Source organism: Pygocentrus nattereri, chromosome 16 (assembly GCF_015220715.1).
Source record: "Pygocentrus nattereri isolate fPygNat1 chromosome 16, fPygNat1.pri, whole genome shotgun sequence".
In the NCBI taxonomy this organism is placed as follows: Eukaryota; Metazoa; Chordata; class Actinopteri; order Characiformes; family Serrasalmidae; genus Pygocentrus; species Pygocentrus nattereri.
Window position 1 is genome coordinate 38936999 of NC_051226.1, and position 12601 is coordinate 38949599.

Genomic DNA, 12601 nt, shown 5'->3' on the forward strand with positions numbered 1-12601 from the left:
GAGAGAAAGAGAGAAGAAGAAGGACAGAGAGAGAAAGAGACAAAGAAACGAAGAAGGACAAAACACGTGAGCATGCAAATAAGAATGCAAATAAGAGGCAAAAGAAAGAATGAAAATCAAGAGAAAAAAAAGGAATGAGACATAGAAATGAAGAGAAAGCAGGAAAGAAAGAGAGAGGAAGGGGAGAGAGAAGGAGGAAAGATAAACAGACAAAGCAGGAAGGAGAGAGGATAGAGGAGAGGGGGAAGAAGAGGATGAAAAACAAAGGAGACAGTGAGGAGAGAAGGAAGAGATTGAAAGCTGGTGGGACAGAAAGAAAGAGAAAAGGGGAGGGGGGGAGGGAAGGTGAGAGACTAAGAATGAAGGAGCTGGTGAAAGGAGGAGAGAAAAAGTGAGATGAAGAGAAAGGGAGGTGAGAAAATGTAAGAAGAAAGTTAGAGAAAGAGAGGAAAAGGAGAGAGAGTGGGACAAAGAAAAGAGAAAAGGTAAGAGTGACGAGAGTGGAAAGGACGCTGCCCGCAGGACGCTGCCCGCAGGACGCTGCCCGCAGGACGCTGTTGGTTGGTGGACTATTCTCAGTCCAGCAGCGACACTGAGGTGTTTAAAAACTCCAGCAGCGCTGCTGTGTCTGATCCGCTCAGACCAGCGCAACACACACTAACACACCACCACCACGTCAGTGTTACTGCAGTGCTGAGAATGACCCACCACCCAAACAGTACCTGCTCTGTGAGGGTCCATGGGGGTCCTGACCACTGAAGAACAGGGTAACAGAGTATCAGAGAAACAGATGGACTACAGTCTGTAACTGTAGAACTACAGAGTGCAGCTATACAGTAAGTGGAGCTGATAAAGTGGACAGTGAGTGTAGAAACGAGGAGGTGGTCAGAATGAAGTGGCCAGTCAGTGTAGACCATTAAAACAATACACTAAGCTTTTTAATGTGTAAAAATAGACTGACGCTTTTCCTTTGACCACATATTTATAATAATAGTATTTATAGTTGGTCATAACATCCCGAGATGCTGGTGAATGACCAGCGTCTGACTGATGTAGCGACTGAACTTTGAACAGTTATTATTATTCCACTGTGTGTGTGTGTTTACAGGTTCAGAACATGACCCAGTCGATCCAGGTTCTGGACCAGCGGACGCAGAGGGACCTGCAGTACGTGGTCAGAATGGAGGACCAGCTCAGAGGCCTGGAGACCAAGTTCAGACAAGTGGAGGAAAACCACAAACAAAACCTCGCCAAGCAATACAAGGTACGCCACGGCACACGGACACGCATGCTGGGGCCGACCGATATGAACAGTAAATCACCGATGCAAAAATTTGAATAATGGATAATAGCTGCTATACGCTAACGTGGTCAAAAATGAAACTCTAATGTGCCTAATTTAATTCATGGCATTTGGCTGACACTCTGATCCAGAGCGACTTACAGTTTGATCATTTTACACAGGGAGGTGAAGGTGGTGTTAGGAGTCTTGCCCAAGGACTCTTACTGGTATAGTGTAGGGAGCTGACCCAGGTGGGGACTGAACCCCAGTCTACAGCAGAGAAGGCAGAGGTGTTACCCACCACACCAACCAACCCCGCATTTATTTGATATGTAAAGAACGAAGCTGAAAAGTCACTGCATTTAAATTCTGTTTGAACCACATTTTGAACAAGAAAATATATTAAAAATCTTATCGTTACTCTGATTAAACGACTAATCAATGCAATCAGTCATTCACTCGCAAAGGAAGAATATCGTCCAGCTACAAATGAAGGCATGTGCATCCTTTACACAGTGACCGGAAACACAATAGCACAAAAAAATACAGCGGTTCTAAAACTAACATAACGGCTTTACTGCTGCAAATGGGGACCTGCATGCCGTCCAGCTCCTCTGGCAGCAGAGTTCAAGTGTTGTGAGCTGTCTGTGAAATATCATAAACCTAAACAGCAGAAACCTATGAAGTCTTACACAATGTAAACGTAGGGTCTATGAGGATGGATTCGACATGTTTTAGATGCTTTCACAGTGATTTGTGTTCAAGTGCACCAGCCAAGCCTGAGCAAGGCGGTTGGTGACCGCTAGTCCAAAGAAAAACAAGCGTCTCCAAAACGGGAGCTTTACAGAAGAGAGCAAGAACTTTCTCTACGTTTAATTTAACGTGAAAAGGCTTTACTAAAAGTGATTTTGGAGCATCTCTTGGCCAAATCATCACAACATTTTCTAATACCAAGGGCGACTGGCTTGTTCAGATGATGAAATCAATATGATTCCATATAAATCAGTATAAATAAGCTTGAAGCCATCAAAATCCTCATGAACAAGCAGGGATCCTCATACTGGAGCATTGTTTTGAGTATAAAACAAGCCACAAACATTATTGTTTGTAACTCTGTCTACCGTTACAGTTAATATGAGTCAGAATCGTAACGTTTTCATTCCGTACAGTGACGTATTTCCAAATTTATTCCCATATTAAGCCCTGTAAATGGCCAGGGCCGACTGGCGGGCCCTTAGCTGTATTACACACATTTACAACCTAAGAATAGCTCAGCCGGTTTGCACTGGAGTCCCTGTAGTTACTAAATAATAAGCTTTAGCTGTACAAGCCTGGGATTTCAAGGCGCTAACTCCGAATTTGAGGCAGTTCGATTTCCAGCCTTGTATGGAAGCGTTAAAATTCAGGATAAACAATCGCAGCTCTTGTCACGTTTGCAGTCCGAATGAATGTTCATCTCAGGGGCAGCAGAAGAGCTCATCCTGCTTGTGGCACAGCGCGAAAGCTTATCCGACATCAGGATTAAAATGACTATTAAATGAATTTTCTTTACCAATGAGCGGAGCTACTAGCAGAAGCAGTGACATACAAAATGACCTCCATAATCACTTGTTACAGTTTCAGATCTTGTGTGAGGTGGTGGAACTGTTAGACGATGTTATTGTCTTTTTTATAAAATAGCACAATAGCACAGCTTTTAGTTGCTGTGCTTTAAAGAAGAACAATAAATTCATCGGTCCTTTCAATCATAACCACATTGGACTTGATGTGAAGGTTCCACTGCGTTAAAACTCATATTCATTTTTTCAGCCCAAAAAAAAAAATACTTGGTGTGAGTATGACTTAATTGTTGCTTTAGGGAGGGTCTCTATGCTATTTGAGTGTTTTCACTAGATGACCGGTGGTTAAGGATGATATTATTGGTTACAGTTGTGTCTACCGGCCTGCTGTTATGTGGTGATCTAACTATATAACTAATCATATGATGAATCTGGCTCAGTATGACAAGCGTCATGAACTAAAAAGGCCCATTTTGGCCCAAGTTTACTTTAAAATCGACCGATTTTATCGGGTAAACGATATATCGGTCGGGCCCTACAGCAAACATCTGCTCACATACATGTTACCAAGTACGTCAGTCCTCACATATACAGGGAAAAAGATGCTGTCGCATTCAAGCACACACTCACAAACAGACTCCGGAGAGGCTGAGGTTAATCCACCATTCGCTCCAACAGCCATGTCATAAAATATCCGCCAGACTTGCTATAATTAAATATTAACTGAAGGGGGTCAAGCTGGACTGGACTCCTACTTCTAGCAGCAAATGGAGGGCAAAAGAATTGATCTGAGCTGGACTCGAGCCCAGCTTGACACATTTTTCCAGTCGTCCCTTCTTCTTGCAAGGGAGGAACTCGCTCTCTTGAACTGGAACACGACCAGAAAAAATATTATTATACGGCACTATTACGGTTCCATTAGGTGCCGGAATCGGCAACGGTTGGTGTTGCTTTGTCTGGTCACTGCCAATATAGAACAAGTCATCTCTTGTTGCTTTCCCAGTTTTTATAGGAATATAAGCGACATTCCGGCCTAAAACTAGGACTTAAAGTTATTTGCCTTGTGCCACAGCATTGTATTCCCTTAGCCTCATCGTTTTCACAGAATCTGCAAAAACATGACTGGGAATTCTGGTGGGGGAAAAACACTCATATCTGCACTTAGCGTTTTTCAAACACTCCTCCCACCTTTAAGATGCAAAAGGGGGCTTTCCACACTTTAAAAGCGCAAAATCTCACTTCTGAGAATAATCCGGCGCCACTGTGAGTGGCATGCTCACAAAAGATGTAGCTGAGGTGGAAAATACGGCAAAAAAACCCTAAAAAGAAAAAACACGATGCTTGAATACATTACATGATACACGATATGCATCAGGATGCTTCGTTTTTCGGAGGTGTGAAGAGCTGGAACAGGAAAAAAAACGGAAATGCTATGAAAATCTATGAATACAGTCATTTCAATGCGTCACAAGCTTGAGAAAGCGTAGCGATAAACATAACGCTAAAATACCGACATATCGCGCTCCCCTAGGTGTAGCAATAGATACACATTTCCGTTTGGCCAGAGTGTCTCTGCCATTCCAAAACGACAAACATACAAAACTCGGACCACAAGCCTGAGCGTGAGTATTGTAGCCGTTAGGTTGAGGATGGCGTACGTGAAGTTAAAGCTGAATCATGAATTAAGAATCAGAATTTCTGAATTCTCCACTGCTCTTGTCTTTCTGCCTCTGACGCAGGATCCGGTAAATCTCTCTTCCTTTCTTTTGGTTGGCTATTCTTTATTCAGCTGGTGCAAATAAAGAATAGAGTGGCCCCTGTTTGAGGCGGTAGGGCGAGGTTTCAGAAATCTGGTTTGTCCTGGTCTCCCAGTGTCCTGCCCTTTCAGCTAATCGCATTGACCCGTCCTGCTCAGGCATGGTTAGCTCACACACGGCCACCGCGCTGGCCGACCACCGCACGCCTCACCACGCGCGAGCACTCCGAGGCACATTAGTGACGTCGGAAAGAAACAGCTCAAGCAAACGTGCTAACTAAGTGTGGACGCTGTCGGGCACCAGTCAGCTTGAGGCCCACGGCGTCGTGCTAGCTGCTTCTAGCCGAACGCTTTCATGCTGGTTGGTGGCTTCCGAGCTCGTCCGCTGCGTTCCGGTCCCGACGTTAGCATTTTTCAAGCCGAGCTGTTCTTTTCCACTGCATGCCAACTCAAAGTGCACGAACCCGCAGCTTGCCACGAATGTGATCCTGTGACTCTGTGCTTTTAACTTAAGTTTGCTTGAAGACGTGCACATGTTGGTGTGTGTGTGTGTGTGTGTGTGTGTGTGTGTGTGTGTGTGTGTGTGTGAGGGTGTATGTTAGCCAGGTTAGCGAGCCAGCTGCCTGTACTCAGTGTGTTGTTTCTTGCTTGCAGGGCTAACTATAAAGACATTATAGGAGAGCCTGAGGCCAGAAGAGGCAGGTCTAACCCACGATTGGCTGAAGTGGGCGTCAGTCACGCCGTTTATGTCACAGTTCTCGTAATTCTATTATACACCATTAAACCGTAAGATAACCCCCACCCCCCGCCTACCCCACCCCAAACCCCCCCCACCCCCACCTCCTCCTTATCGAACCACCGATCAGATCCCTCCCTGCATGCCCCTCTAAATCCCTCATTAGGTTTCATTTACATATTCTTATTACATATTCTTATTTCAATTGTAGTAATATTGCTGTTATCATAATTACGATGATTCCTAGTTGCTAACTGCTTACGTTGCTATTCATTTTGTCTCTCTGCAATATTTGGTTACTGGAATTAAAAAAAAAAAAAAAAACGCTTTAACGATAATGGAATATTAGTTGAAAGCCACGTTGTTGTGTGTAACATGTCAAATGAGCATGTTTCGCCTTTGCTGTTTGAACCCATGGAAACCAATAAAGTGATTTTTCCCAATTGTTCAACGTGTTCCGAGCGCTTTTTTTTTACCGATAGCTAGAGCTTTTTGCCGTAGTTTGGCTTCTGGTCTCCTAATGGCTCTCCTATACACAAGTCCATGCACTACTTCCTCTGGTACACTTAACTCACACCTTTAAACTGGCCCTTTAAATCTGAACCATGCATATGTTCAGTGGGGCTGCACATTCTATCGGCTGTTAATCCCAGCAGCACTGACAGGGCACATTCTGTCGTGTGGGTGCTTTGAAGAATCTAGGGGGTCACATGATCTGAGAAATGCAAACGATTTTGATCAAAACAATCTTTAGTCGTATTACATTAAGGTGGTTTTAACCCTTTACTGCATGGCGTGGCCACATGGCAGCAATTCGTTCTCAGAGTTTTTGCCTCACTACAGTAAAAAGCCTGAATGTTTCTTTTTCTGTGGGAAACTTTCTCAGTAACGCAGTACAAGTTTATCTGATCACATGCAGTTTGTGCATCTTTTCTCCCCCCCCCCCGTCCCACAAAGTCATCAGATGACAAGGCCAGGCCTCCAGAGCCCTCTCAGCGTGCATCATTCAACACTAGTACGCAACAATACCAAGAAAAATGTAAACACAATCTTTCTTTTTCATAAAGAAATCCAGTTTAAATTGAACAGGCTTTACATAAAAAGTAAAATATAATTGTTGCCATATGGCAACAGTACAGAACAACGGAACCTCAAACTGCGATGCACGTAATATAAGTGCATGAAATGCATATTATATGCAAAATACATGAAATTGTATTTTGAACCAGTTATCAGCAATATACTGTTACTGATAAAATTGAGGTTTGTTAAAAAAGACTGATATTATCGGCAAACTGATGACTCGAGCCCTACTACGTACCCCGAAACATACAAACGTGGAAAGTAGAAAAAGGTAGCAGTTGACTGTGCAGTGCAGATGAAGCAGATAAAGCCTTAAAAATTATTATTAAAAACATACAGAATATCCAATATTGTTTATATGCTGATGTTAATTTGATGGGCTTCAAATGAAGCAATAAAATAGAATTGTTGCCATATGGCAACAGCATGCGACAATAGAACCTCAACCTGCAATGCACCCGATATAAGTGTATGAACTGCATTTAAATGCATTTGCTTATATGAAATTCATATAAGTACATGAAATGATAATGAACCAGTTATCAGCAATAGACTGATAAAATTGCGGGTTGTCAAAATTCACGGACACTGTCGGCAAACTGAGTCGAGCCCTACCAAGTACACCGAAACATAAAAACAAGTAGACTGTGCAGTGCAGATGCAGCCGATACAGCTTAAAAGCCTACGGAGTATCCAGTATTGTTTATATGCTGATATATGTGACATAAATTTAATGGGCTTCTTCTAAAGCAGCAAATTGGAATTGTTGCCATATGGCAACAGCATGCGACAATAGAACCTCAACCACGATGCACACAACATAAATTGCGTGAACATGCTGATAATGAAGTAGTTATCAGGTATATTTTTGCCAATACTGCTAAAACTGCGGGTTGTCAAAATTGACTGAAATTACCGGCAAACCGATACGAGTCGAGCCCTGCTCAGTCCACAGAAACATAAAAAGAAATAGGAAAAAAAGAAGCGATTGACCGTGCACTGCAGATAAAGCTTAGACTAAAAGACTATGGAGTATCCAATATTGTTCATATGCGGATATGTGACAGATTTATAGGGGTTCATATAAAACAATAACATAGAATTGTTGCTGTATGGCAACACAATGATTCCTTTCTGTATTTTTATGCATATTTGGCTGTTATTTGAAGCCTGGAAAGTGACTGTGACTATATCCTGTAGTATTGAATTACTCACACTATATGCACATTTCTTAGGTCATTTTCAGCAAGACAAATGTTTATGCAGTAAAAGGTTAATACATCACACGACATATGATATATTATATAAACATTCTGTTCATATCGTGCAGCCCTCACATGCACACATACACATCAAAGCAGTTAAGAGAGTAGGATTAGTGCAGGTTTGCTGGAGACAGAAGACTACATCCAGCATGGTCCCACTTGCTGTGTGCATATCTGAGTGGGCTTTACAGCCCCGCGGGGGTCTGAGCGCACTCTGTGGCATGTTTGCAGGCCATAAAGGCGAAGATGGCGGAGATACGGCCGCTGATCCCCGTGCTGGAAGAGTACAAGGCGGACGCACGGCTGGTGCTGCAGTTCAAGCAGGAGGTGCAGAACCTGACGACCAGCCTGGCTCACCTGCAGGAGGAGATGGGAGCCTACGACTACGACGAGCTTCACTCCCGTGTCTCCAGTCTGGAGGAGAGACTCCGGGCATGCATGCAGAAACTCGGTAGGAGAGGAGATGTCTGTACAGTGCTGTACAGGAATCCTAACTCAATGTCTTTCTGCCCCAAAGCAACAGCTCGGCTTCTGTAATGAGCAACTTTTGAGTTAACAGGTATTCTGCAGTTTTACTGACTGCTAGGGCGTGACCTATCCTAGGGGTTCAGTCACGTGACTTTTCTGTTGTGGCCACCATATTTGGGACCGAATTTCTGGCTTCACTGCTCCACGTGAACGTAACTGGAGGTGGAAGTGCTAAAATTAATAATCTTTCTTTGGAAGAGAGAAAATTGATACCCTGACAAATTCGATAAAATAGGCTGTGATCCATATACAGTTTCCCCCTGAACTCCTAGTCCCACTTAAACTGGTGGAAAAGCTACCAAATTAGTGTTTTGGTAGTGGGTGGTAAAGTGTAGTGGGTAATACCTGTGTAGACTGGGGGTTAAACCCCTGCCTGGGCAGCACCCTAGACTACAACAATAAGAGTCCTTGGGCAAGACTCCTAACACTCCCCGCACCTACCTGTGTAAGATGATCAAATTGTAAGTAATTTTTTATAAGAGCCTCTGCCAAATAATGTAAATGTGTTTTCCTGACGTTAGTATTTATCTCAGACACAGCCCCACTCCCTATTCTGGAGAGTCTCAGCACAGAAGCCCACCGGCTCTTAACTTCGTCCCCGTAACGGAGCTGCGGACAGCCGGTATAACTTTACTGTCTGTTTCTTTAAATGAGGTTTGAATGGAGAAACAAACGTTAAATATCAGACTGAATGTCATGGGACGGAAACGACGTCGTGTTCAGGCAGACGTGATTCTGAAGTTTGCTGGTGTAGTTAGTTCAGAGTTCAGCTCCAGTCCTGAAACCCTTGCACTGCAAAACTGGTTTCCTGGTTAAAAAAACCTGATATAATCATCTAATTATTCCGTTCTTGAGTCGAATGAGGTGTGAACAGCAGAGAGAAACACTAAACTATGCAGTGCAGTGGCTCCAAACCTGGAGTGAAAACACTGAATTAAAGGTCTGCTGGTCTCTCGGCTTCTGACATAGGAAGAAAAAAAGATCGGATTTTGGCGGCTGGGTGAACAAAGCACAAGGTAAAACAGCATTAACATCATCGGGATTAATGCAGATCTGCTAAAATATGCCATCGTCTTTGAGACTGGATTAGGACATCCTAGTAAACAGTGACTACAATATCCAGCAGAGATGGAGCACTGTCTACAGCCCTTCAAAAACCCGCTGAATTGACGGAAAAACACATTGATCTTAGGGTATAAATGAAGCTTTAGGCTTAATGCTGCTGGCCAACGGCATGACAATTAATTTAATCCTCTTCCAGATATTAAGCTCGACTGGCTGTGACATTCCAATCTAAAGTCAGCCATTTCCAAATCAGAGACTCATTAACCAACTTTGACTAATCAAAGGAAAGCGCGGCATGCACACACACACAGCTGCCACAGCTGCCTTTGATGTACGCAAGACTCTCACACACACACACACACTAATCCACCGGATTAACCTGCCTGCAGTGTTAATGACTCTCAGCCAGATAAAAGACTGAAGAATCTGATGCTCACAGTCTCGCTCTCTCTCTGTCTCCCCAAGGTGTCTATTTCTTGTTATCTTCTCAGTGCTTTCCCATCTCTATGACACCAGCATGACTGTATGTAAAGCTTCACACACCAGTGGCATAGAGCTTCATTGGGGTTGGGGGGGCTGATTACAGGAGGAGGGGGCTAGGAAGCATTATGTACCAGAGACATCACAATAGAGGGGATGACAACCAGCAGCCTAATTTACTGTATCTTAAATAACCAGAGAGAGAAAATCTGAAATTTAAAACAGATACTTGTTTCATGTGAGTCTAAGTAGTAGTCTCTGAGGTCCCAGTCTGAGTCGAGTCTCAGAGCTGCGAGTCTAAGTTTAAAATCTGTGAGGTGCGAGTCCAAGTTGAGTCTCAAGTCTCTGAATATCAGAAGTGTCATTCCAAGTTCAGTTTCAGAAGTGGGAGTCCAAGTCGAGTTTCTGAGGTGTGAGTGCAAGTTAAATCTCTGATGTGCGAGTCTCAGTTGAATCTCCGAGGTGCAAGTCTGAATTGAGTCTTTGAAGTGCGAGTCTGAGTCAAGCCTGTGAGGTGGTGCTAGTCATAGTTGAGTCTCTGAAGTGCAAGTCTCTCCACTTCAGATACTCGACTCAGAGTCACACCTCAGAGACTCGAGACTTGGAGGATCTGAGTGTCTGATGCATGAATCCATGTCTTGAGTCTCTCAGGTGCGAATCGAAGTCTCTGAGGTGCGGATCTGAGACTTGAGTCTCTGGGGCACAAGATCCCCTGAGGGGTCCCTGAGGAACAAGTCCAAATCTCTAGGGTGCAAGTGTAAGTCTCTGGAAGCATGAGTACGAGTCTCTGACATGAATCCAAGTCCAAGTTTCAACTGTCTGAGTCCAAGCCAAGTGTTCGAGATGTGAGTCGAGTAAAGTCTCTGAGAAGTGAGTCAAAGTCTTAAGAAGCTGAGGTGAGAGTCTATGTTGAATCTCTGGGATGAGAGTCTGAGTTAAGTCTCCAAGGTGCAAGTCTGAGTCAGGTCTAGAGTCTCTGGGGGCAAGGCCAGAGTCTCTGAGGTGAGAGTCTGAGTCGAATCTCTGCGATGACAGTACGAGTGGAGTCTCTGAGGTGCGAGTCTAAGTCTGAGTTGAGTCTCTTAGAAGAGAGTCTGAGTTGAGTCTTCGGGATTGCAGGTCTGAGTCAGGTCTAGAGTCTCTGGGGGCAAGGCCAGAGTTTCTGAGGTGAGAGTCTGAGTCGAATCTCTGCGATGACAGTATGAGTGGAGTCTCTGAGGTGCGAGTCTAAGTCTGAGTTGAGTCTCTTAGAAGAGAGTCTGAGTTGAGTCTTCGGGATTGCAAGTCTGAGTCAGGTCTAGAGTCTCTGGGGGCAAGGCCAGAGTTTCTGAGGTACAAGTCTAAGCCGAGCCTCTGGGGTGCCAGTCCGAGTTGAGTCTTGAGTCTCTGAGGTGTGATTCCAAGTCGAAACTTGAGTTTTCAGGAATTGAATCTGAGTCGAGTCTCAAGTTGCTGAGGTTTCTAATAAAGTATCCAGTGAGTGGAAAGTGAGTCTTATAGCTTGTTTACACTCGTCTAACCTGCTTTCTGCCACTGAGAAGCTTCTAAAGATAGCAGCACAATTAGCGAAGCCACATTTGCCCCGAAACCCGGGTTTGCGGCTCTGTGAGTCGCAGTTCTCTCCCTTTTTCATCTTTGTTTGTTCCTTTTTTCTTTTTGCTCACAGTTTATTTAGAATTCCTCCTGCAGATTCTTCATAGATGCTCAGCGTTTTTTCTTACTTCTCTATTCTTTCATTTTTCCTGATGTACTTCTTTATTTCTTTCTTCCCTTCTTTTCATGCTTCTTTCTTTTATTCTTTCATTTCTCCTTGCTTTCCTGCTTTCCTTCTTTCTTTGCGTCTTTCTTCCTTCATTCCTCCCCTCTCTTCTTTCTTTTCTTTCAATTTTTTCTTTCTTTCTTTTTGCTTTTCCTTCTTCCTTTGTATCTTTATTTTTTGCTTTTTTCCACACTGTTTCTTCAACAGAGATGGAGAAAAGTCATGATTTCCCATCTCTCTCTCTCTCTCTCTCTCTCTCTCTCTCTCTCTCTCTCTCTCTCTCTCTCTTCTAAAAGCTAAAAGCTCAGAGCTGGAGGAACTGAGAGAAGGAGGAAGGAGCTGCCTCACCCACCACTTAATAGGCTAAAGATAAATAGCATTTCATTAATTAAGAAACAAGAGGACAGAGAGAGAAATTAGAAGAAGGGAGATTCTCCTCCAGTGCACTCGTCTTCTTAATGAACAGAGTGGGTGTGTTTTGTGTTTCATTGGTCTGAGAGAACGACTACAGGAAGTATTGCTTTCTCTCTTTCTCTTAATATCTGGAGCACATTTTCCAATTAAAGCCTATTATCAGTGCCTTCCATTCCCGAAAATGAGCTAAACACCCCAGTCAGGGCTCATTTAGCCGCGATGCAACAATTAAGGGTCCAGAACAGCAATGTTTTCCCCAATATTCCCCACTTTAATCAGCGAGTAGTGAATATAACCCCCCATTAGGCTAATGGTCAGAGCTGACCACTGCAGACGTCTGAGCATTAATAATCATCTCTGTCCAGCCCTTTAGCACTGTCCTCATACTTGTAGACCGCTTCCCACAGCGCCCACTAGTGGATTTATTAAGATGTACTGTACAGTACTATGTAAGTGTGTGTGTCTGAGCATGTGTTAAGCTGAGGGGCAGCGGGGGTCCTGTCATAATTAACATGTGTGTGTGTCTGTTTGCAGCATGCGGAAAGCTGAAGGGCATCAGTGACCCCATCACCATTAAAACATCTGGATCTCGCTTTGGATCCTGGATGACTGACCCGCTGGCTCCAGAGGGAGATACCAGAGTAAGTACACAGCAGCACTTTCAGACACAGCGC

The 12601-nt window shown here is 43.9% G+C and overlaps 1 protein-coding gene across 2 annotated transcripts in view; it reads left to right on the top strand.

The window, feature by feature from the left end:
- Nucleotides 1-12601, top strand: part of olfm1b (olfactomedin 1b) — a 50182-nt gene that overhangs the window by 28543 nt on the left and 9038 nt on the right. For both annotated transcript variants that reach the window (XM_017722045.2, XM_017722044.2), the window contains exons 3-5: nucleotides 1109-1264; nucleotides 7913-8132; nucleotides 12462-12568. In XM_017722045.2, the coding sequence (XP_017577534.2) occupies nucleotides 1109-1264; nucleotides 7913-8132; nucleotides 12462-12568 (483 nt within the window). The remainder of the gene's footprint in view (nucleotides 1-1108; nucleotides 1265-7912; nucleotides 8133-12461; nucleotides 12569-12601) is intronic.